The sequence below is a fragment of the Sporobolomyces koalae genome (assembly GCF_050403365.1).
Source record: "Sporobolomyces koalae JCM15063 DNA, S_koalae_JCM15063T_v1_ctg33, whole genome shotgun sequence".
NCBI lineage: Eukaryota > Fungi > Basidiomycota > Microbotryomycetes > Sporidiobolales > Sporidiobolaceae > Sporobolomyces > Sporobolomyces koalae.
In genome coordinates this window covers 27025-49206 of record NW_027481738.1, presented here as the reverse complement: position 1 = coordinate 49206, position 22182 = coordinate 27025, and the positions used below count along the sequence as shown (strand labels likewise).

The window sequence follows — 22182 nt, the reverse complement described above, 5'->3', positions numbered from 1 at the left end:
AGCGTCCACCACTCGTCTCCTCGTCTCAATCACCTACAGACTCGCGCACGATGTCGTCCGCTGAAGCAACCAAACCTGTAGCCGATCAGGACGCACCGCTGCCGATCCCGAACCTCGCTATCGCCCAACTCGTGTTTGCGCTCAATGGCCCGTCTACGCGAGATGGTGAGACTGTCGACCGCCTGCTCGAGCTCTGCACCAAGGACGAGATGGCACCGTACCTCAAGCACCTCGTCGAATCGCACCAGGTCAAGCAGACGGACGCAACCGACTCGCTCGTGTCGCGACTCGAACGCCTCAACGCGGACCACCTCGCCGAGCTCGACCGCAAGCTTCAGGATGCGACGACGAACCTCGGCGAGTCTGAAGTGGCAGACGCATTGCGCGAACGCGCGACCTACCTCGCCCGCATCGGCAAACAGGTCCGTTCACCTCTCGTTCTGATCGTCTCGCCCTGTCCTGGCATCACTCACACTCGCGCAACCCAAACTCTGACAGCAAGAGGCTATTGACGCACACGAACGAGCGTATGAAAAATCGGCGGGCAAAGGCACCAAGATTGACCTCGTCCTGTCGATCGTGCGCATCGCCATGTTTCACCGCGACTCGGCGCTCGTCGCGAGTCAGCTCGACCGCGCACAGAAACTCGTCGACGAGGGCGGAGACTGGGACCGCCGCAACCGCCTCAAGGTCTACCGCGCCGTGCACCTCCTCTCGGTGCGGCAGTTCACGAAAGCGTCAGAACTGCTGCTCGACGCGCTACCAACCTTCACCGCGACCGAACTTCTCGAATACGACGACTTTGTCACCCTGTGTGTCCTCGCGGGTGTATTCAGTCTCGAACGCAAAGACCTCAAATCCAAAGTAAAAGCGGCGGTCCTTTTCGATCCTTGCCTTCATGAACCGGAGTGGACTGATACCCTTGTTCTCTCAACCGCCTCTAGATTATTGAATCCCCGGAAGTCATTTCCGTGCTGCCAAACGTGCCGAGTCTACGAAACTTTACCGACTCGCTGTACAAGACGGACTATGCAACCTTTTTCAAATCACTTGGTCCGTACCACATTCTCTTGATTCCTCGGTCTTTCGCTCGGACACTGACTCGATCACGAAACTCAAAAAAAAGCAACGGTTGAAGAGCAACATTTCCTGACGTCTCGATTGCTGTCACCACACTCGAAATACTACACGCGGGAACTGAGACTCAAAGCGTACAGTCAACTGCTCGAATCGTACCGTTCCGTCACCCTCGACAGTCTCTCGAAAGCGTTTGGAGTTTCAAAAGAATGGTTGGATGCGCAAGTCTCTCTCTCTCCTTCTCCTGTATCCCCGAGTAAAGTCTCTGCTCTTGTCTTTTTTGCTAACTATTCGTTCATGTGCACACAGGGATTTGGCAAGGTTCATCGCTTCGGGTCGGTTGAATTGTTCGATCGATCGAGTGGGAGGAGTCGTCGAAACCCATCGACCTTCGATCAAGAACGCTCGGTATGCGAAAGTGATCAAGAATGGAGATCAAGTGTTGACGAGCGTACAACGGTTGAGTCGAGTGATTGGTTGAGAAAAAGCAAAAACAAAAATGATATGCCTTTTTTCTTCCTTCTTGACCAAACTGCCCAAAGAACTCGGTCCATGTCTGCTTTCTGCGCCGAGAGCACGACAGAAACGAATGATTTTCTCTGTCGTTTCCTTCTCTTCGCGACAAAGGAGAAAACCGGTATCGGGAAAGTTCTCCAATGTGTGAGGAAAACCGAATTGGGGCTTTTGTTCGATTCCAATGTTTCCCTCGCAAACTTTGGGACAGAGGTGGGAATGTTTCAAGCAACTACAGATTTTCGAAGACTGTTGACAAACTGTCTCCAGTTGCCTGAACTCGAAACGAATCGTTCCAAGAACTGTTGATCTCCCAACCCTTGACCTTCTCGAACTCGAACTCCTCGAGCTTGTCTCAACAGTTCGACGACTCCTACAGATTCTTGTCGAGTCATACGACGCGAGAGTTGGTAGGTCGATGAAACGGACGAGAGGGTCGAGAGGTACGTCGAGTAGTGAGATGTCGTTGCAGGGGATCGATCGTAAGCGCTCGAGAGTCCAGCGTGAGCTGTTGGTCGAGTCGGAGTCAAAGTCGTCGAGGGAGACGACGAAGCGAGAAAGTCGGTCAGGGCGGGAGATTGTACGGGAGAGAGAGAACAAGGTGCGAGCAGAACGGAACCCGATTCCTGATCATTCACGAGAAGGGGGGAACGAGCTTTTGTCAGCTTCCCCCCAGCCGCGTATTCGAGAAGGTATCGTAAGGACTCACAAAGCTCCTTTGACCCGAAACAAACTCGAGCAAGAGTCGAGGCACGACGAGCGAGAACGATTCAATCTGGTTGTACGAAGGATCGACGTACGAACTCGTCGTGAACAACGATTGACAATCATCGATCGCCAACAATACAGGTCGTCTTTGGGGAATCCAATGAAAACGCGCGTGTGTCAACATCTGAAACAAGATTCCGAAACCGGAGACAAGCCCGAAAAAACAAGAAACTCACGTTTTCTGGGTCGAGAGTTCCTCGATCAAGGCTTCAAACACGCTCGTGACAATCTTGTCATCCCCGTTCGCCTGTTTCGACAGCTCTTCGAGCGATTTGCCCGCCGGGAACTTGGGCGCGGTTCCAAACTGGTACGCTTTGGTCGTCTTGATCTCTTTGAACGCTTGCTTGTTCACGGTCGCAAGTTTCGTCAAGAGCTGTGCCGACAACACCGGTTGATCAAACAGCGCGCGGGGTTCCGAGTAGATGTGAGGGGTCGAAGAGTTGACAAGAGGAGTTGCTGGCAAATCGAAAACTTGTCAAAACTCCGCTGCAGAAGTCGAAGAAATCTCGAGGGGGGCTGACCAGAAGGGAGGTAGATGATGACAAATCCTGACGACTGTGCGTACGACACTGCTTGGAGCATCAACGTACTCTTGCCCGTACCCGCCTCTCCGTCTGTTTTTGGCACGTAAAGGTTCCTGGTCAGGGAATCGAGCCACAAAAAAAGGCGGAACGCATGTGTATTGACTGACTGATGATGTGTCTCGAGCTAGTGCTCGATTTTGACTTGCTCTGATCGATCAAGTGTTTGACGTCGAGAGTAGCTTGACGTACCACTGATGCTGGTCTCGAGGTGAATGCAAACTGTTACCGTTCGCCGCGCCGATAAGAGAAGAAATCAGCGTGTGTGAGAAGGGGGACTTCTAGACAAGAGAGGCGTTTCGTTCTCACCTCTTTCTGAACCGAAGCCGGGATCGAGAGGGTCTTGAACGCGTCGAGAGCGGGATCTGGGAACGCTTTCACCTGACCGATCGAGGTTCGAGTGAGACTCTCCTACAAGTCCAAGACAAGGTCAGTCCTTTCTGTCGTGAGTGGAATAGGGAGTAGAGAGTACCGGGTGCATGACTTGGAGTGATCGCAAGTCAGGAGGTGCGACCGTCACTTCCGACAAATGACTGCTCGCTCCTGATCCACTGGCAGCATCCTGGAGTAGTTTGAAGGACAGACCATCAGTACGAGCGAGTGCGGGAAGGTAGAGGGAGATGGTGACTTGCATCTCCTTCAGTTGCTTGCTTCTTGTTGCGAGCGTACAACGCCGCTTTGCTGCTGACTGTAGAGCTCCAAAGGAAAGGAAACAAGTCCAGCTAGAGTGAGTACTCGGCTGGGTCCGGAGACAGATCGATTCCCCGATCAATGAAAAGACTCGGCGTCGAAGGGGTTTCCACTCACGCTGCTTGGGAGGTAGTTGACTCGCAGTCGTTGAAGAGAACGACCGCACTTTGAGCGCGCTCGTCGAGGCGCGGGCAGACATCGTGATAGCGCGTCGGGAATGCTGATCACCTTAGAGCGACTTTCGACTTGCGATTGTCGCGCTCGCGTGCACGATTTCTCCGGCTCGAGGGTCATCTCTAATGTTGGACCATCCATTCCCAGACCTCTCGATCGATTGGAAGCGTACAGATTGTTGCAACAAGGTATAGACGAGACGCGTGCAACTGAAATAGGCAGAGAGAGATAGAGACTGGAACGGAAAGGACAAAACAGAAAAGACGACCAGGCGCTCGAGCCTTGGATTTGGAACCGATCCGACTTCAACGATTGTCTAGCGATACCAACAAGACAAGCGTCAGAAACCCCTTCAGAATAAAGCAGCAACTTTGTGAACGCAAATACTCACGCCAAAGCAGAGTCTTGAAACTGTTCCACACTTCAGAATCGTTGTACAGGTACTGTACAATTCCCGAGATCCGGGATGATCCATTAAATCAGCTCCTTGAAAGTGCAATGTGGAAATGAGCAAAGTTCAAATTCGGGACTGACCTGCATACTGTGCACCATGCCACCGTGCAACGTCTCTCTCCGTTCTTTGAACAACCACATGACGACTCCCCATGCGACTGCAGCATACACTTTGAACACTTGTGCGTTTGGAGGTCGAGATTTCGGGTACGGCGCTCCTGGCGGCAACGGGAACCCATCCGAACTGACGAGAGGTCGAGCACCCACCGGAGCAGCCGGTAGGTTGGGCGGTCCTGCTCGGGGAAGGAACGAGGTGATGACTCTCGAGACAACATATAGCACGATCTGGACAGAGAGAGAGAGAAAGCACGAGAGAATGAGCTTTTTCTGGAACGACTTGCCTCAACAAGGAAAAAGCCTTACCTGTTCATTGACTGCGTTACGGTCTCCAAATACCGTCCACCCTCCTACGAGTCCGGCGAAGAACGTATCGAGGCTACGTTGTTTGCCTCCGGCGAGTTGTTTCTGTACCAACAGGCAAGTCTTGTAGATCGCGACAAACTTGGCGAGGTTGAGCGAGTGTTGTTTCGTCGCTCGGTACACGTATCGAAGACGTTGACGCAATCTAGAGAATTCACGAGAGAGAGAGGTTTGAATCGGGTTCGATGGTCATAGTGGGGAGAGACGAGACTTGTCAGAGAACGGTTCCCGCCTCTACGCGCGTGAGGTGGATAGCTTACGATCCAGATTGAAAGATGAGACTCATGATCAACGCATGAGGTCCTCGTACCCTCGCACCGTACACCAACCCGTTCCGTGCACCTTTCACGATCGCGAGCATGTCATGATACGCCGGGTTCTTGACGACGTGGTCCAACGTCCTCTGTAGGTTCGAAGCCATCGTTGTTGTCCAAACAAGCAGGGGCGGACGTGCACTAGAGGTAAGGCGAGAGTGAGTGTAGGTGGAAGCGGACGCAAAGTCTCCGGTGCAATCGGCAACTTTGACCCGGTGCAATTCTTTTCAAAAAAATGTAGAAGAAGCAGGGCAGCGTGTGTGTTGTATTTCCATATCACATAGGCTATGAGACAACATGGGTGAGCAAACGAAAAAAAAGGAAGAAGAAAAAGCAACAGATTTGGGACACAGAAGGAAAAATGTGAGGAAAATAAAGAAACCGTTCGAGCCGCCGAAACATGCAAAGTTTGACATGGACTCGAGGGCGCATAGAGTGAAAACAGGAAGCAAAGGCAAAAACGATACAAGTGCGCGGCACTGAGAAAAAAACAAACACAAAACGTACATACAGATCCCTCTATGGTTCGTGATTACTCGTGGTGGTCGAGAAACTCGTGAGCGAGATGGAATCAGCTTCGAGATCGATCTCTTCTGGTTCGGTTTCCGTGTCGGTACAACTGTCTCTTCCTCGTCCTTGCTCCGTCTCGTACCCTTCCTCCTCTTCTAGATCCTCGTCCGAATCGAGCTCCTCGTCCGAATCGCGAACGCCGCCGTACGTCGCACCACTACTGCTCGGTGCACATCTCGACAACCTCGAAAGCCTCGAAACTCTCGAACTGAGGGTGATGAGGCTCTCGGCATCGGGATCGAGCCTGCTGCTCGTGATCGAATCCGTCTCGGATCCGGCACCGCTCGTCGCGTACGAGTACCGTGTCGCGGTTCGTCCGGATGGGTCGAGTCGAGCGTGAATGTTGTTCCTCGAAGCGACTCGCGTCGGTGGCGGCCGGTAAATGTCCGAGAACGGAGAGATCGATTCGTCTTCGTCCTCGTCCTCGTCGTATGTGTACGCGACAGACGATCGTCGGTCGTAATCAGCAGTCGAAGGCGCGAACAATGATCCTTGTCCGTACGGTTCCGGATCGAGGCGGGTTTGTCGACTCGAAGGTCGGTACGACTCGGCGGCAGTCGAAATCGAGTTTGTCGTGAAACTCATACGAGACCGCGAGCGTGATGGTCGCGAAAAGACCGTCTCGGAAGGCATGAACAGGGATGCGACTCCGGGGTCTTTGTGAGTTTGAGTCATGACCGGAATGTGAGCGGCATCGGCGAACGGGTCGACGGAGCCATCCACGCCGAACGGAGGCGCCGGCAAATCGCTGTCGGATCCGAGCCGGAGACCTCGCGCGCGAGCATTACGCTTCTTGCGACGAGTGTACGCAAGCGCAGCCGCGAGCAGCGCTCCAACCACAACAACTGGGATCACTGTTTCCTCGGGGAGCGAGCTGTGATCAGGACGGGCGGCGAGAGCGAGATGTATTGGAGATAGAACGGACCGATGCAGAGAATCACCCTCGTCGGGACGTGGCTGTTGTCATCTGCGTCTCCGTCTCCGTCTCCAGTGCGTGAAGACACGCCCGTAGGCTCTGCTCCTTGATTGTTCTTGCCAAATGGGATGTCAGTCGATGATGCCGATGAAGCTCGCGTCGAGCTGGCCGTTGCGATCGAATAGCTTGACGGGTTGAACGGCCAGAATGACGAGTTGCTGTTGATGCGACGAAAGCTGCCAGTTTCCGAGGCGTCAGTGGCATTGTCCGTTATCTACGTGCGAGCGACAGGAGAGAAAAAACTCAACGCATCGCCAATGTCGAATGCACCGTGAGCGTTGTCCGAGTAGGCCCAGTTTGGGAGAGTGGTCGAGTCGGGAATATTGTATGGGAAGGTCTTGCCTCCGTTGATATTGCTCATCGTGCAATTCGAGACCCAGTCGGTCCACTACCATCGAAAGGGGGATCGAGCGCGAGCGATGTGATCAGTCCGGCGAATTAAAGAAAGAAAAGAAAAGGACGGGCCGCTTTCGGGCGAAAAGCGTCATAGGGAATTCCGCGTACCGTGGTCGCATTCTCGCGCGTCGGTTGTTGACACAGAGCGCAAGCCTGTCACACACAGAGAGGCGGTGTGAGTCAAGGGTACTCAACCAAGGGAGAAGTAACTCGCTATGACGGTCGAGTGGCCGAGATTGGAAATTCCGAGTGAAAGGGAGGGGGAGCTCACCTGAACGAGATTGTAGCCGGCCATGCTGCAGATGCATTCGGTCGCTTGCCATTGGTTTGGAGGTGGGTAACGGTGTTGGCCCTTGTCCGGATCGAGCGGGTACAGGTCGTAGTCGTCGCGCGTGATCTCGGGCGAATCGCACACCTCGAACAGCAAGTGCGCGATCTCGCACGGGTTCTGATGATACGAGTTGTCGAGTGTCGAGTACGCCGGTAGACACAGGTGGTCGAGGAAGTCCATCTCGTCGCCCATCGTGAGGCAGCCCCGCTAGTTGGCAGGGAAAGCGAATGTCTCGGATCGACCGACCTCCGAGTGTGTCGACGGCGGGCGAAGGGGCTTGAGGGAGAGCCGAGTCCGGTCGAGGCACAGAGAGCCGGGCTCAGACTCGAAGCACAGTCGGGCTGGGGCACACGCGAGGGCGAGAGAGCGTCGATGGCAAGATCTCGGGGCGCCGGCTCCCGCGCCTCTGAGTTTCCTGCTTAATCGCGTCTCGCGTCTCGCCTCGGACGCATTTCTATGGCTACCGCTCAAAATCTGATCGCGCAACTCGAGCGACAAGTGCTCGACGAGTACTCGCTTGTAGCGCGCAACCTCGACGAGGTCAGTTTCTGCTCCCCCTGCTCGGAAACCCTCTTTGGTTTCACTCAACGCGTTCTTGGTCCGTGATAGATGTCAACGGTCGTGCAGCGACTCGCGGCCGTACAGCCTCACCTCCTGTCCGAATTGCGACCGCTCGAACGCAAACTAGGCCTCGTGTTTACCCTGTTCAAAGGTACGTCTCCAACTCGTCGCGGTCCAAGACCATCGCACTGATTTTCCTTCGCGTGCATGCACAGCGTCGGTATGGTCCATCTTGCGACAACGCGAAGATCAACAGGCATTCGAGGACCAACACCGAGTATGACGGACGCCAAGGGGGGATCCGAATGTACATGAAATTGTTGTTGTTCCAAAAGAAATACTACGAGACTTTGACTTGCTTTCTACATGTTGAGACTTCCGAGTTGCTTCGTGACACCCCCTGCACCAGCAGAGACGGGCCAGACGACGAGTTTGCCGTCGACTCCAGTCGTGCTGACATGCGATACGTCCTGGCCGTGCTCGCCTCCGGCGTAAGGTCGTACCGATGTGATCGTGTTCTGGTGCACCGTCAACAATTCCGTACCGCTCGAAGTCAATTTTTGTCCAGCTCCCAACCCGCTCGCCGCGCCAGAGGCAGACGACGATGACGAGACGCCGTGCGAGTCGGCCGCGCGGAACATGTTGAACGCCTCGCTGCGGTTGAGTCGTCCGACTCCTCCGGTTGCGGCACCCGCACCCGCACCGCGGGTCGAGCCGGATCCCGTGCGCTGGTCGAGCGATCCCGTCGCGCTCCAGCCTTGTTCGAGCGAACCTTCGAACGTGAGCGGCTGGCAATCGTGTCCGGCGGCGATCAACGAGTGCTCGGTCGTGAACGCGAGACTGAGGCATGGTAACGAGGGCAAGTTGATCGTGTACGATGCTTGCGGAGGTTGTTCGGGTCCGGCCGGGTACACCACCGTGAGCGTCGAATCGTGACCTGTATTGCGACATCAGCAACTGCCGTCTGGTGAACGTCGAGCGTCTGCGGATAACGAACCGACGAATGCGAGCGCATCTCCGCTAGGAGAGAATGCAACTCCGTGCACCCATCCTCCCGCGGGGCTGCTGAATTCGCCGCAGACAGTGTTGAATGGAAGCCGCTCGCCCCAGACGGAAGGCTCGGGTCTGTTTTGCACTCGGCACCGGCCAAAGTCAGAACTAGGTTGCGAAGGAACGCAAATGGAGCAGAGAGACGCTCACTTCGAGTCGACCCCCTTGATGAAGGCCGAGAAGACGCGTGCGATGCCGTCGGCTCCTCCTGCCGCGAGGAGGACCGAGTTTGGGTGCCAGTCGAGGCTGAGGACGGTCGTGCGCAAGGGCTTCTTGATGTGCTTGGCGACCCACCAGTTGCTCTCCTCGTCAAACTGACAGACCGAGATCGTGCGCGCGCCCGAAGCGACGGCGAATTTTTCCTCGTTCGGAGACCAGCGTACGAACGTTGCCGAGCGCGTGAGGCGCAGGAGGACGAGGGTCGGTTGCCAAACTTGCTGGCCCGTGGCCGGGTCCGACGTCAAGTTCCACACGTACGCGTTGCGATCGTGCGAGCACGTGACGATGCGGTTCGTGGTGGGTGCCCAGTCGATCGAGGTGACGAGTTTGTCGTGCTACGAGGAGCCGAGCAATCCCCTCCGACTGCGTCAGAACCTGAACGGGGACAACGTGACGATGATGACGACGGGATGCTCACCTCGGTCAGGGTGTGCAACAATTGCCAGCCCGATCCGGTCGAGCCAAAGATGTGTACTTCATTCGTGTTGGGCGAGATGGCAACCTCTGCAAGCGCGATGACGAGCGGTGAGCGGGGTTGATCTCGTCGAGAGAGCAAGTGGGGACTCACGACTGCGGTCGGCGTTGAACGCGTGAGCGGTCACAGGCGCATGTGCGATTTGGTGGATTTCGGCCATGGTCTCGAGGGAAGGACAGGGGGACAGTCGACTTCGCGCGAGTAGTAGGTGGAGAAAGAGGACAATCAAGCGAAAGTCCCGCGAAAGATCAGATGCGCTGATCATCTCCTCTGCTTCAATGTTCCGACCCTCTTGCCGTCACTTTGACGCCCTCAAGACACATACTACCACGCCGCTCGTGCGCCCTATCATACATCGGCGTATCGGCCCGCAATTTGCGTTCGTCCTCGGAACATCCGCACTCGCAGTCGGCGGAGCGGCATGGCTCACCAACAAAGACACGGCCGACCGTAGCCGAGGGTTCTGGTCGACCTGGGGAAGAAGTCCTGGAACGGGATTGCAAGCCGACCTTGCGCGGTCGCGGTTCAACGAGCTGCATGCTCGAGCCGAGAGCGTCGTCAGCCGCTTCCGAGGCAATCGGCTCGTCGTGATCCTCAGTGAAAAGTGGCTCGAACTCGGAGAGGACAAGCGCACCTCGGCTGGATTGATCGCCACGTTCGCCGCCGTGTTTCTCGCCTGGAAGTTGCCCGCATCCACGAAATTCAACAAATGGCTCATGCACGATCCCCTGTCGGGCCGGTCTTTTACCCAGCTCACCTCGGTGTTCTCGCATCAGGTACGCTCGGCTCGTCGAAAACCCTGTTCCAATGCGTGTATCAAAGCGGTTGACTCGCTCCACCTCGTTGCAGACTCTTGCGCATTTTGCGTTCAATTCGATTGGGCTCTTCGGATTCAGCACGGCATGTTTCTCCTACTTTGGCTACTCACAGATGGAGCTGTTACCGCGGAGTACCTCTCGCTACGAGTTTGTCGCCTTCTTTGTTGCCGGTAGGTTCCCTCCCGCAGTCGTAGTCTCTCGATCCGAAGCAAAGCTGACGAAAACCCCGAGAACTGACTTGAAACTACGCACAGCTGGTCTCGCATCTTCATTCGCCTCGCATGTATGGTTCTCTCGAATAATCGCGGGTCGACTGTTGCGGACTGGCTCTGCCGAAACCGTTCGAGCTTCGATCTTGCCATCACTCGGAGCTTCGGGTGCGAAGCTATTCTCCTTTCGAATGCTAGGATCGCTCGCACTTCTGACACCAATCTTTTTTTGGTTGAGCTTGCAGGAGCGGTATACTCTTGCTTGACGATCACGGCGTTGTCTTATCCCGATTCGAGTGTCGCGCTCATCTTTTTGCCATTCGTGCCCATTCCAATCGGTACGTCTTCCCAAGCTACTCTCCCGTCTAGCACGTTTGTTGAACTCGGATTGGAATGATCTGTAGGGGCCGCAACGAGCGCGTTGATCCTCGTCGATCTCGCGGGATTGATCCGAGGATGGAAAATGTTTGACCACGTGGCGCATCTCAGCGGTGCCATGTTTGGAGTGTGGTACTGGATCTTTGGACACGAGTTGTTCGAGAAACTTCGAGTTCGAATGCTTCCGCACAAACCGGTTCGATAGAAATCGTCTACTTCGGTTCCTTTGTTTGCAAAATATGATGTAAGGAAAATATGCAAGGATCTCATGCAAGTGTTTGACTACAACAACAGCAAATCATGGTTATCGAGATCTTTTTCATCGTTTGAATGCCGAGAGACTGCTTCGTTTTGCAAGTGTCGAGGTACTGCGAACCACGTTCTTGCTGCTCGTGCGAGCTCCAAAGGAACTCGAAGTCTTTGCGAACGGGTTCGAACGAGGTTGTCCAGGTTGAGCACAAGGAGGAGTCGCACATGGTGAGGAGGAGGAAGCGACCGAGGAAGAAGCAGAGGAAGCTCGGATCAGGGTAGGTCGGGCCGAGCTCGGAGAGGAACCAGCAGATAGATCGATTCTGCGTTTCTTCTTCTGGAGTACCATTCCGTCCGTCTTGATTCGGTCACGAGAACGTGATTCTTGGTGTTTTGTTCCGTTGCCGTCGTTCGAGAGCATATGGTTCGGTTCTGCTCGAGCCGTCTGTCGAGCATACGGTGGCACGTACGGGAGGTGCCGCAGGAGAGTAAACATGGACTGTTCCGCCGCGACAATCACGCGTTCCGGTTTCGCGACGGGTCTCCTTCCCGCATAAAACGTCATCGCACCAGCCCTCTTCTCTTCCCACTCTCTCAATTCGTCCGCCTCTGCTTTCCTGAGTGCTTCCTCCAGTTCCTGTTCGTCTTCAGTATCCGAGAACGGGTCCCGCTCTTTTCGAGTGTCTTCTTCTTTCGAAAGTTTGCGCAATCCGAGTTCGTACAAGCTCGTCCTGCCTCCCGTTCTTCCCGGTCCAATGTAATCCCCGTTCGCAACAGCGTCGTCAATTCCAGTCCTGAACGCAGCTCGATGTTCGTTGACTGCCCTGCCGTCATCGTCGACGAGTTTGCGCGCAAGAGATTTCGTACTCGTCAACGTCCCGAATGTCGAACTGTGAGTCGCGAGGGCTGATCCGGAGAACCCTGACAATGTCAATTGTTCTCGGTACAATTCCTCTGCAGACTTGGATTCTTGTTTCGATACGCGAGCGATGGGACGTCGAGTCATGGCGGACAGGTGTACGGAGAGGGGTTTGACTGGACGACATCGAGTCACCTCTCGGACGGTCTGAATCGAGGCGTGCTGCACGTCGGCGAGGTATCGGAGGCAGGTAAGGACGCGAGATGACGAGTACGATCCTCCAAACAATTGCAATTCGAGGATCGGGTTCGGCAAGTCGTTCCGAGCTCGAGGAGGTGAGAATGCAGGCGAACTGTGCGTACACTTTCTCAGTCGTTCGAGAATGCTGCCGTCACATCCAGTCTTTCGTACATCTGGGGACAAGAGGACCGTTTCAGGTCGAGTAAAGGATCCGGACGGATTAGGGAGCCTTACCAAGCATTCTCAGATTGGGTAGTCTCGACAGTTTGACGACCCCTTCGTTGGTCACGTCGGTCAATCCTTTCAGAGACAGGTATTCGAGATGGCGATATGATTGCGAGTCGTCGGCAGCTCTCGCGATCCATGCGATCCCGCCGTCCGTAACCCTCGTGCCGTCAAGTTTGAGTACTGCAAGGAATGACGACAAGGGGTTGCGTAGCTTGTACATGTCCGAGTCGGCGAACGAGCGATCGTTGGAGAGATCGAGCGTCGCGAGAAAGAAGGTTGGAACTGGTTCCGTAGGTTGATGATCCCACAAACGACTTGCTTCGGCGTTCGTTTCTGCGATCGCTTCGAGTTCTGAAGTGTCGGAAGACACGACGAGTCCTCGATACGTCTTGTACCGATCGGGCAAGTCGAGTCCGAACGCGAGCGCAAACTCGAACCAGAACCTAAACGGAAGAAGCGCATCTGGATCGTCCCGTGTTCGCTTGACACGGTCGAACAGCGGTTTGACATGGTTCAAATGGTGTGCTCGGTCGATCGCAACGAACTGGTTTGTTTCGCCATGGGTTTCGGCAATCAGGTCGAGGCAGCATTCGACGAGGGAAGGGACGCGGTCGAGCTGCGGGCGCTCCTGCGGGACAAGTCCGGCACGATACTCGGCATACGCGCCGCGATCGAGTTGCGTACGAGATTTGGTACTCGTCGAGGGTCCAAGAGTAAAGTCCTAGCGAGGTTGACGCGGTGTTAGTCGCGACGAGGAGCGTCGCGCGAGATCTCGACGTACCTGGTAGCCGACTCCATTCAACTCGCTGTACGCCATCTTGGAAGACCTACATTGTCAAAAACGGATAAGTGATCAGGAGATCGCGTTCAATCGGGTCGTTCTCGGAGCAAGCGCAAGGATGAACCTTTTGGCGAGTTGCTGTCGCTCGCGCTGCTTCTTCTCGACTTGACGCTTGCGCTTGACGAGTCGTTGTTCTTCATCTTGCGCTTGTTGTGCCAAAGTCGGTCGTCGTGGCCGGTACGGCTGTGGTAGACTCATCGCATTGACGCATCAATATGGAAACCGTTCTCCAAGCTCTCAAGTCGACGATTTCGGTCGCGGCACGACAACATCTCGCTATACACCTATTTTCATCGCTTATGCGTGGCTGTCAAGAGTGCAAAGCAAAGCGTGTCATTCCACTCCATTAGCCTCAAATGATCTTCCGGCGGTACGGCTCGTAGCCAAGGATGTGGGGGGTTTCTCGCTCAGATAAAGACGACTCGGGACCGCTGAGGGCATTCCGCGTACTCGAGCGAGATGTCCGATTCACGGAGCGTGTGCAGTGGGCCAGGCGAGAAGTGCAAGCGTCTCGGTTAGTTCGATGTGCGGTGCGACGGCGCGAGTACTCAGGCGGAGTGATCGACGCATGATGCCAGTATTGTCAGCTCGGCGCGCTTGTCGCAAATGACTAGCTAGTAACGGAGCATGAGGAGCCGAGGTTGTTCGAAGTGGACGATACATGGTGTCTCGGGCATGCGCGTTTCAGCATGATTGCGCTTCTCGCGTGCGTGGCCCAGTCGAGGTGGTCGTGCATGCAATTGCAGCGAGGATACGAGATCGATGGAGCGAGCGGTCGGGAAGCAGAGAGGGGCGACGTCGATAATCAAGTCCTCCACCTCGACTTCCATTTCTCACCTCGTTGCTGCACACCCGACTCGTTCGGTGCAGGAACAGTCCGAATCTACGATGTCAGGACGCGAAGGTTCCGGACGCGTCAAGAACCGGGCGCCCGCGGCGATCCAGGTTCGCTGCCCACATCCTCTTCCCTCGCGCACTACCGAGACTCGGCCCAATTGCTGACGCACATCCATCTGCTCTAGATCACCGCGGAGCAACTGCTGCGTGAAGCTGCCGATTTCCAGGAGACGACTGCGCCCAAACCGAAACAACGAGTCGAGGACTTGGAAGAGTTGCACGAGTACCGCGGCAGGAAGCGTCAAGAGTTTGAAGAGGTCATCAGGCGCACTCGCCAGAATGTGTGTATCCCAAAGTGGGATCTCGTTCAGAGAGAGAGAGAAATCACGCTGATCCCGTTGACGACCGCAGATCTCGGCATGGGTCAAGTACGCTAATTGGGAAGCTAGCCAGAACGAGTTCCCTCGGTACGTCCCCCACCACTCGACGAATGCGAGAGTCGAGCCGTGACTGACCGCTCCTCGTTCGCTGTCAGTTCTCGCTCCGTGTTCGAACGAGCGCTCGATGTCGAGCCAAGCAGTCTCAAGGTCTGGCTCAGTTATACCGAGATGGTTCGTGCCACTGCTATCCCCGAACTCCCAGCGTCGTGACACTGACTTTTGGATTTTCAATCGACGGTGCTTCGAATTCCTACAGGAGTTGAAAGCGCGCAATATTTCCCACGCGCGCAACCTGTTCGACCGCGCCGTGACCCTCTTGCCGCGCATCGATCAGATTTGGTACAAGTACGTCTTCCTCGAAGAGTTACTCGGCAACGTTGCCGGAGCGCGGCAAGTCTTTGAACGTTGGATGGCGTGGGAACCGGACGAGAAGGCGTGGAGCGCGTACATCAAACTCGAAGTGCGGTACAACGAGCTCGACCGCGCGAGTCAGATCTACGAACGCATGGTCAACTGTCACCCCGAACCGAAATCTTTCATCAAGTGGGCCAAATTCGAGGAAGAACGCGGCATGTTGGGTGCGTGATCCACTCTTTCGTCTCGATCTCGAGTTTCCTCCGCCATGCTTTGTGTTTGGGCTCATCTTGGCGCTCCCCATACAGATCGTTCGAGAGAGATCTACCAGATGGGTTTCGAGTTTTTCGGTCAAGACGAGGAAGGCATCGACAAGTCGCAGTCGCTGTACTCGAGTTTCGCCAAGATGGAAGTTCGACTGAAGGAGTATGACCGAGCGCGAGTAATCTACAAGGTAAAATTCGTGAATCAACATTGCCTCGTTTCTACTTCGCTGAATTTCTTTCGTTCGGTTGTCACCAGTTCGCTCTCGATCGACTACCAAGATCGCGCTCAACCCAACTTTACGCGGCATACTCGAACTTTGAGAAGCAGCACGGTACTCGAACAGGCATCGAAGTGACGATCCTGGGCAAACGTCGCCTGCAGTACGAGGAAGAACTCTCGCACGAGTCTCGCAACTACGACGTCTGGTTCGACTATGCGCGACTTGAGGAGGACGCGTGTCGGGGAGACGAGACGAGCGAGGACGCGGTCAAACGGGTACGAGAGGTGTACGAACGAGCGGTCGCGCAGGTGCCACCTTCGCGAGACGAGAAACGGCATTGGAGACGGTACATCTTTTTGTGGCTCAACTACGCGCTCTTTGAAGAGCTCGAAACCAAAGTCAGTCCCTTTCCCTCATCCCGATACACCCATTCCGAGCAAGGTCACGATGAAGCTGACTGGAAAGCCGCCCGACAGGATTTGCAACGAGCTCGCGAAATCTACCGAGCTTGCATCAAATTGATCCCACACAAGCAATTCACGTTTGCAAAAGTTTGGATTCAGTTTGCCGAGTTTGAAATCCGACAACAAGAGCTCGATGCGGCGCGCAAAATCCTCGGAACTGGTATCGGCATGGCGCCCAAGGAGAAGGCGAGTTCTTTTTTTTTCGAGGAAGGCCTTGGATGTTGTCTGTCTCTCTCGCAAAGGCTAACATCGCCTGGTTCTTCTTGACTTATTTGCAGCTGTTCAAGGAGTATATCGATATCGAGCTCAAGCTGCGAGAGTTTGACCGTTGTCGAACACTGTACCAAAAATGGATCGAGGTAAGTCCAAACCTGGTCCCCTTCACATGGCCGATGTTGCGCCATTTGTTGATAGTGCCGTTCTCCATGTTGGAAAACAGTTTGATCCTTCGAACGCGACTGCCTGGATCAAGTTCACCGAACTCGAATCGATCCTCCAGGATACGGACCGAGTTCGAGCGATCTACGAAATGGCGGTCAATCAACCGTCGATGGACATGCCCGAGTTGATCTGGAAATCTTGGATCGATTTCGAGTACGAGGAGGAAGAGTACGACCGTACGCGCGAGTTGTACGAACGCTTGTTGCAAAGGACGAGTCACGTCAAAGTGTGGGTCTCGTTCGCGCAATTCGAAGCGAACGCGGGTCTCGCCGAAGCTCGCGCGCTCAGTGGAGAAGACGACGAAGAAGACGAGGAGGAGGGAGACGAGGAGGCAACGAAGGAACCGAAAGAAGTTGACGAAGCGGCGGTCGAACAAGCGAAACAAGATGGTCTCGAACGAGCTCGCAAGGTATTCGATCGTGGGTACGCCGACCTCAAGAAGAAGGCGCTTAAAGACGAGGTAAGCTTCTGAAGTTTTCCAGAGATTGTCAAGCTTGAGAATGGATCCTGACATGAGAATATTTTGCGCAGCGGGTCGTGCTCCTCAACGCTTGGAAAGAGATGGAGGTCGCGCATGGAGATGCCGAACACGTACAAAAGGTCGAAGCCATGTTCCCTCGAGTGGTCAAGAAGATGCGCAAGGTCGACGACGATTCGTCTACGATGGAAGAGTGTATGTTCTCTCCTCTCGATCCCTTTTTTGCACTTGTTCCTTCTGCTTACCTCTGGTTCCTGCATGTAGACTACGACATGATTTTTGCCGACGACGAACAAGCTTCGAACCCTGCCTCGCTCAAATTCCTGCAACTCGCCGCCGAATGGAAAAAGAAGCAAGCCGCGCTCGCTGCATCTGCACCGGCGATCCCAGCCGTCGAGGCAAAAAACGACGAAGACGACGAGGATGAGGAGGAGGAAGAGGACGATAGCGGTGACGAGTAATCTAGTCCTCTGTGTCAATTGTAAAACGTCTTACCCGCTGGTCCAAATGAAAACTCTGCTTTCAACTATCGAGAGGCATAGAGCGAGACTTGATCTCGCTTAGTGGGAACTCGAGGTGGACACATGTGAAATCAAAACCTTAATTCCGACAATATCCCGACAAACGCAGTAGAAATCAACCCGTAAACTATGTAGACGAAACGAAAACGAAAACGAAAACGAAAACGAAAACGAAAACGAAACGAAACGAACGACAGGAAAAAATATTGGACGGTTTTTGTGCCAAGAGAAAAGAAGGTGCAGGCATAGTGTACACTGCCAGCAAGGTAGGGAAGAGGAAGCGTGACTATCAACAAGGTAAGCGGATGCAGTAGGGTTGCGTAGAGAGGGCCATGTACAGTGGGAGAAATGGTCTGGGTGGGCGGTCAGAAAAGGGTTCTGTAACGCTTAATGGGTACCGAGAACTTCGGCTTCGCGCTGCCGTTTGAGCTCAGGATGCAACGCTTCGCTACGACGGCGATCCGCGACAAAGAGATACTTCTTGAGGTTATCTTCCGATACCGGCTTGGTCAAGACGAACGAGGCTCCCTGTTCGAGGTACTGCTCTTGGTCGGAGAGTACTGGTGGCAGCAGAGCGCGTCAGTATCGAGTCGCAAGGAAGAATACGATGGCAAAGACAGCTCACGAGCGTTGGCGGTAACTCCGACCACAAGATCGTCACGGCCAAGGGCTCTCAGCTTCGTGACTAGCTGAACTCCCGACATGACCGGCATCTGCGCGCGAGAGCCACACGAGATCAGTCGACCATTTCTAAGCTGAGGGAATACAGGGAGTCGGAGCGTACCTGGTTGTCGAGGAAGACAATGTCAAAGTTCTTGTGGGCGTCGACGCCTGACCTAGGATCGACACCAAAGCCGAACGTAGTCTTCTTCTTGATCGGTAGTCGCTCGCCCCGCTCGGCAGCGTCAATCTCGTCGTGAGGCAACTCGGTGATTTCTCCCTCGGCACCAGGTTTCGGGGCGAGCATGAGATCGAGAGCGATTTTGCCGTTCTCGGCGCTCTCGACGATGCAGCCGAGACGGCTCATCATGCGGCCCATCAGTCGACGAGTGAGATTGTCGTCGTCAACGACGAGGACTCGAAGCGGACCATCGGCAAACTCAAGTTTTGGGGCAACCGCTCTGGTCTTGGCTGCATTTACATTGTTCGTTGGAACGGGTGTAACGATCGGCGAAGAGGCTGAAGCTGTCGGCGTGCCAGGCAGCGTGACTTCTGCTGGAGCCGACTGTGTCGAAATGTGGGAATGGGGCTCGGGGCGATGCGGCGGGGTGAGGTCAAAGGGCTGGTCAGCAGCAAGAGAGGTGAAGGCGGGATGTACGTCGGGGTCTGCCTGTGGAGTGGTTTGCGCGCGTATTGTCGGTTCGTACTGGCTATCTGGCTTCGATTCAGGTGGAACGGAGAAAGATTGTCGGGCAGGCGAAGGCGGTAAGGTCGAAGCCAAGGTGCCGAGTGAGGGTGCACGAGTGCGGTCTGGAGATTCGTCGATGCTCAGGGCTCGAGGATCCCGCAAGCTTGCAACAAAGCGGTAGTCCGATGCTGAAGAATCGCTCAAGGGCGAAATATCCTTGTCTTTGGTCATCATCGAAGGACTGCCTGGGGTTTTGCTCATCTTGTGACTGGAAGGGAACACAGGATCGGTCCCCGCCTTTGTTTGCGGGCCGATCGCGAACGGCATCTCAACCCAGAAGGTCGAACCTTTTGATCAGGTGTCAGCCTCGAGGCTATGCAATGTTATCTTGAAAGGAACGCTCACCATGGCCAACCTTTGACTGGACTCCAAGCCGACCACCACTGAGCATAACGATCTGACGGACCAAACTGAGGCCCAAGCCTGTACCTTTGCCTCCCTGCATTCGACCCACATCGGTCTGCACATAGGGCGAGAACAGTTTGTGTTCCGCGATCTCGGATGGTCGGATGCCGATACCGGTATCTTTGATCTCGAACCGCACGACGACCATCTCTCGCGAAGGAGGCGAGATCTGCGATTCGTGTTGCTGCAGTCGACCAGCAGAGAGCCGAGGGGCGTACGTCTCCGATGACGCATCAGAGGTCTCAAAGTCGGTTCCAGCGAGTTCGACGCCATTAGAGAGGTCCGCAGTTGCAACGGCAGGCTCGACCGGGTAGATGAGCTGAGTCGTGATAGTTAACTTGCCTCCCGCAGGAGTGAACTCTGGAAAAAGTATCGGCAAGAAGGTGTCAGGCTTGGTGGAGACTGAGTGTGGAAAATCCAAGTAACTCACTGCAAGCGTTCGAGATGAGGTTGCCGATAATCTGTCGTAATCGCATCTCGTCACCCATGACCATGCCATCGCCTTCTTTGACGATTCCGAGAATGCCCCCTTCGCCAGGATAGGCTGCTTTCAGTGCAAGCTCGTCCACGCGCGTGTCAAGCGAAGTCTCCAGCTCGAGCCCGCGATTGGACACGTCCAGTCGCAACGGCACGAAGATTGAACGCATGAGGTTATGCAGCGAGAACGGTCGAGACACGGACGAGAATCCACCTCTTTCCATCCGCGAAAAATCGAGCACGTCCTGGTCAGATAGACCGAGGTTCAGCATCGTGAGAATGGAAGATGAGAACGGGATCGGTCTCACATTAAGAACTTGCGACATCATCTGTAGGGAGCCCTCGAGTGCCGAGTACTCGATAGCATGCTCCGATTGAGCGTCAAACACCTTGAGTCCCTTGAGGTTCTGCACCGCGAGCACTGTGAATCGCACGAACACGTAGTTAGCGGTCAATAATGTGCCGGGCCAACATAGAATGGGTTTGACCTACGCGCTGTATTGAGCGGCACCCGGACTTCATGGAAGATATATGAGGAGAATCGGCGCTTGGCGTCCATCGTTTTCCTCTCGTTGATCTGCGCCCTCTGCTTCGCTCGGTACTGCACTTTGAGCTCGGCGCGCATAGTGAACAGTCGTCGTTCTGAGCACTCTGCCATGTAGTGAATGAAGGTGATGAAGCCGTGGAAAAGCTAGTAAGAGACAAAGCGATTCAGTATTGACCTTATCAAAGAAAGCAAGAGTTCGGGATACTCACGACCACGATGACCACGTTACGCGACCAGGCGTGTCGAAGGGGCAGGAGGGTGATGCTGACCGTAATGAGCCATGATGCCGAGTAGAGCACCACGAGGATCCTCTTCATGTTCATCGCGAAGAGACCGATCGTTGGTCCAGATATAGCGTAGTACATCGTCCTGGAGTGCGCACACGAGGGAACCGGACGATCAACAAACGCGCCCGCGTAGGAAAAAGAGCGAGACTTACGACATGTAATCCTTATTGCCACAGTGCGGTTGAGCAGTATAGAACCCGCAGCTATACAAGTCGATGACGAAACCGAGGCCGGTGATCCAGATGCCGGAGAACACGAATATTTGCCAGATCCAGGGTTTTCTGCGCGGGACGTCGAAAGCGGCAAAGAAGATCAAGGGCACGACGAGCGCTGGCGTGACGGCGTACAACTGAGCCTCGTTCCAATGGCTGAACGGTCTCGGCAAGAGCGCAAGGGTGAGAACCTGTGTGGAAGCGTTGCAACTCGTCAGTATGAGATCGCAAACCGATCGTCCCGCCCGTCGATGACTACCAGTGCATACCCAGTTGAGGATGAAGTACAGACTGCCAAAGATGTGGCGACTCTTGCTCGTGTACCAAGACTTGAAGGAGTTTGAGCGTTAGCAACAGTACGGTGGAGATGGTGACAATGCCATGCCGCCAAACACTTACCTCTTTCTGGAACGCCTCTTCGACGGCAGCATCATGGTATGAAGGCTAGTGAGTATACCCTTGTCAGTCTCTAGTCGAGAAAGGCGTACGACGCAAAGATTGTAATCAAGACGACTCACGTTGAAAAACCGTGACACCTGGGGATAAATTCGATACCGTGCGAACCCCCAGGCGGCCTGCAACGGCCCATTCGCTTCGTACGCCGTCTGGCGGAACGAGTCGTCGTCGCTCGCCATCGTGCCAACCAGTCCCGTTCCAGGGCTCGTGCCCGTGCCTGCCGCCCTGTGACTCGCCGAGTTGGACGGAATGGTGGTCTTCTTCCAGCAGTCGTACTCTTCGGACTGCTCAACAACAACCTCGTCCACCTCGTCCGCTTCCTCGTTCTTCTCGTCGCCGTCCCTCCACTTCTGGCTCGCAGGCCGATTCCTTCCAAAGCTCGAGCCCGAGTCGGACCCGGTCGTATTCGTGGGGTCGCCGAGGCTCTCGCTGGGGGCCGAACCATTCCCAATCCTCCGCTTCAGTTTCGCCCAGCGCACTTTCAGCTTGCTCGACGTGCCGGGCGGGACGAACGCGACCGCAGGCGCTGGAAGCGAAGCCTCCTCTTTGTGCTCGGGCGCGGGCACGGTTTGACCCTCTTTCGACATGGTGGCGAGGGTAGAGAGGCGCGACAGGAGTGCGTTGCTAAATCGAGAGACGACAATTGCAAGCGGAACTGCGGGCGGGCGGAACGGCGCGAAGCTAGGTTCCCGGGCTCTGAACGCGTTTGGGTGAGTCGAAGGATGCTCGATCGATGTCAGCTGCCGGTCGGTGGTGTTTACTGGTGCAGCTGGTACGGCCTGTCGTCTATGGATCGAGACGCTGGAGGACGGGGTGTCCGAAACAATACAAGCGAAGGCACCTGCTCGTTCTGCAGTTCCGCGATCGGCTGTACCGGAGCAGACGCTGTCCTGAGCGTCGGTTCAGTCGGATGGTGCT

At 55.1% G+C, this 22182-nt stretch overlaps 10 protein-coding genes across 10 annotated transcripts; 4 read left to right on the top strand and 6 right to left on the bottom strand.

Annotated features, from left to right (window-relative positions):
- Positions 1-50: 50 nt before the first annotated feature.
- On the top strand, positions 51-1558 carry JCM15063_001696 (uncharacterized protein; the record flags this gene model as incomplete). The annotated part of the gene is made up of 5 exons (XM_076680166.1): positions 51-422; positions 499-864; positions 945-1053; positions 1127-1298; positions 1387-1558. 5 exons carry the CDS (start codon positions 51-53, stop codon positions 1556-1558), a joined length of 1191 nt encoding a protein of 396 aa, XP_076532677.1.
- Positions 1559-1814: 256 nt separating this feature from the next.
- On the bottom strand, positions 1815-3828 carry RSM23 (mitochondrial 37S ribosomal protein mS29 RSM23; the record flags this gene model as incomplete). The annotated part of the gene is made up of 9 exons (XM_076680165.1): positions 1815-2216; positions 2300-2444; positions 2535-2814; positions 2880-2972; positions 3050-3161; positions 3249-3350; positions 3412-3501; positions 3572-3627; positions 3747-3828. The coding sequence occupies 9 exons, from the start codon at positions 3826-3828 to the stop codon at positions 1815-1817; spliced, it is 1362 nt and encodes a 453-aa protein (XP_076532676.1).
- Positions 3829-4108: 280 nt separating this feature from the next.
- Positions 4109-5157, bottom strand: JCM15063_001694 (Tim17/Tim22/Tim23/Pmp24 family protein; the record flags this gene model as incomplete). The annotated part of the gene is made up of 5 exons (XM_076680164.1): positions 4109-4119; positions 4195-4246; positions 4338-4601; positions 4680-4881; positions 4997-5157. The coding sequence occupies 5 exons, from the start codon at positions 5155-5157 to the stop codon at positions 4109-4111; spliced, it is 690 nt and encodes a 229-aa protein (XP_076532675.1).
- Positions 5158-5569: 412 nt separating this feature from the next.
- Positions 5570-7515, bottom strand: JCM15063_001693 (uncharacterized protein; the record flags this gene model as incomplete). The annotated part of the gene is made up of 5 exons (XM_076680163.1): positions 5570-6474; positions 6546-6772; positions 6845-6984; positions 7101-7145; positions 7264-7515. The coding sequence occupies 5 exons, from the start codon at positions 7513-7515 to the stop codon at positions 5570-5572; spliced, it is 1569 nt and encodes a 522-aa protein (XP_076532674.1).
- Positions 7516-7779: 264 nt separating this feature from the next.
- DAD3 (Dad3p) lies at positions 7780-8167 on the top strand (the record flags this gene model as incomplete). The annotated part of the gene is made up of 3 exons (XM_076680162.1): positions 7780-7863; positions 7933-8035; positions 8100-8167. The coding sequence occupies 3 exons, from the start codon at positions 7780-7782 to the stop codon at positions 8165-8167; spliced, it is 255 nt and encodes an 84-aa protein (XP_076532673.1).
- A 79-nt stretch (positions 8168-8246) lies between these two features.
- Positions 8247-9788, bottom strand: ARC40 (Arc40p; the record flags this gene model as incomplete). Its single annotated transcript, XM_076680161.1, has 5 exons — positions 8247-8821; positions 8882-9009; positions 9085-9488; positions 9572-9657; positions 9722-9788. 5 exons carry the CDS (start codon positions 9786-9788, stop codon positions 8247-8249), a joined length of 1260 nt encoding a protein of 419 aa, XP_076532672.1.
- A 118-nt stretch (positions 9789-9906) lies between these two features.
- Positions 9907-11238, top strand: JCM15063_001690 (rhomboid family intramembrane serine protease; the record flags this gene model as incomplete). Its single annotated transcript, XM_076680160.1, has 5 exons — positions 9907-10404; positions 10478-10616; positions 10701-10823; positions 10901-10993; positions 11060-11238. 5 exons carry the CDS (start codon positions 9907-9909, stop codon positions 11236-11238), a joined length of 1032 nt encoding a protein of 343 aa, XP_076532671.1.
- Positions 11239-11352: 114 nt separating this feature from the next.
- JCM15063_001689 (uncharacterized protein) lies at positions 11353-13648 on the bottom strand (the record flags this gene model as incomplete). The annotated part of the gene is made up of 4 exons (XM_076680159.1): positions 11353-12554; positions 12616-13330; positions 13391-13436; positions 13515-13648. The coding sequence occupies 4 exons, from the start codon at positions 13646-13648 to the stop codon at positions 11353-11355; spliced, it is 2097 nt and encodes a 698-aa protein (XP_076532670.1).
- Positions 13649-14338: 690 nt separating this feature from the next.
- Positions 14339-17412, top strand: CLF1 (Clf1p; the record flags this gene model as incomplete). The annotated part of the gene is made up of 12 exons (XM_076680158.1): positions 14339-14395; positions 14473-14628; positions 14699-14754; positions 14823-14898; positions 14984-15305; positions 15390-15535; positions 15604-15966; positions 16045-16218; positions 16311-16391; positions 16472-16933; positions 17005-17146; positions 17216-17412. 12 exons carry the CDS (start codon positions 14339-14341, stop codon positions 17410-17412), a joined length of 2232 nt encoding a protein of 743 aa, XP_076532669.1.
- Positions 17413-17859: 447 nt separating this feature from the next.
- JCM15063_001687 (uncharacterized protein) lies at positions 17860-21851 on the bottom strand (the record flags this gene model as incomplete). The annotated part of the gene is made up of 12 exons (XM_076680157.1): positions 17860-18032; positions 18098-18185; positions 18257-19167; positions 19226-19645; positions 19716-20007; positions 20071-20183; positions 20255-20453; positions 20519-20678; positions 20749-20999; positions 21078-21137; positions 21208-21252; positions 21327-21851. 12 exons carry the CDS (start codon positions 21849-21851, stop codon positions 17860-17862), a joined length of 3237 nt encoding a protein of 1078 aa, XP_076532668.1.
- Positions 21852-22182: the final 331 nt, after the last annotated feature.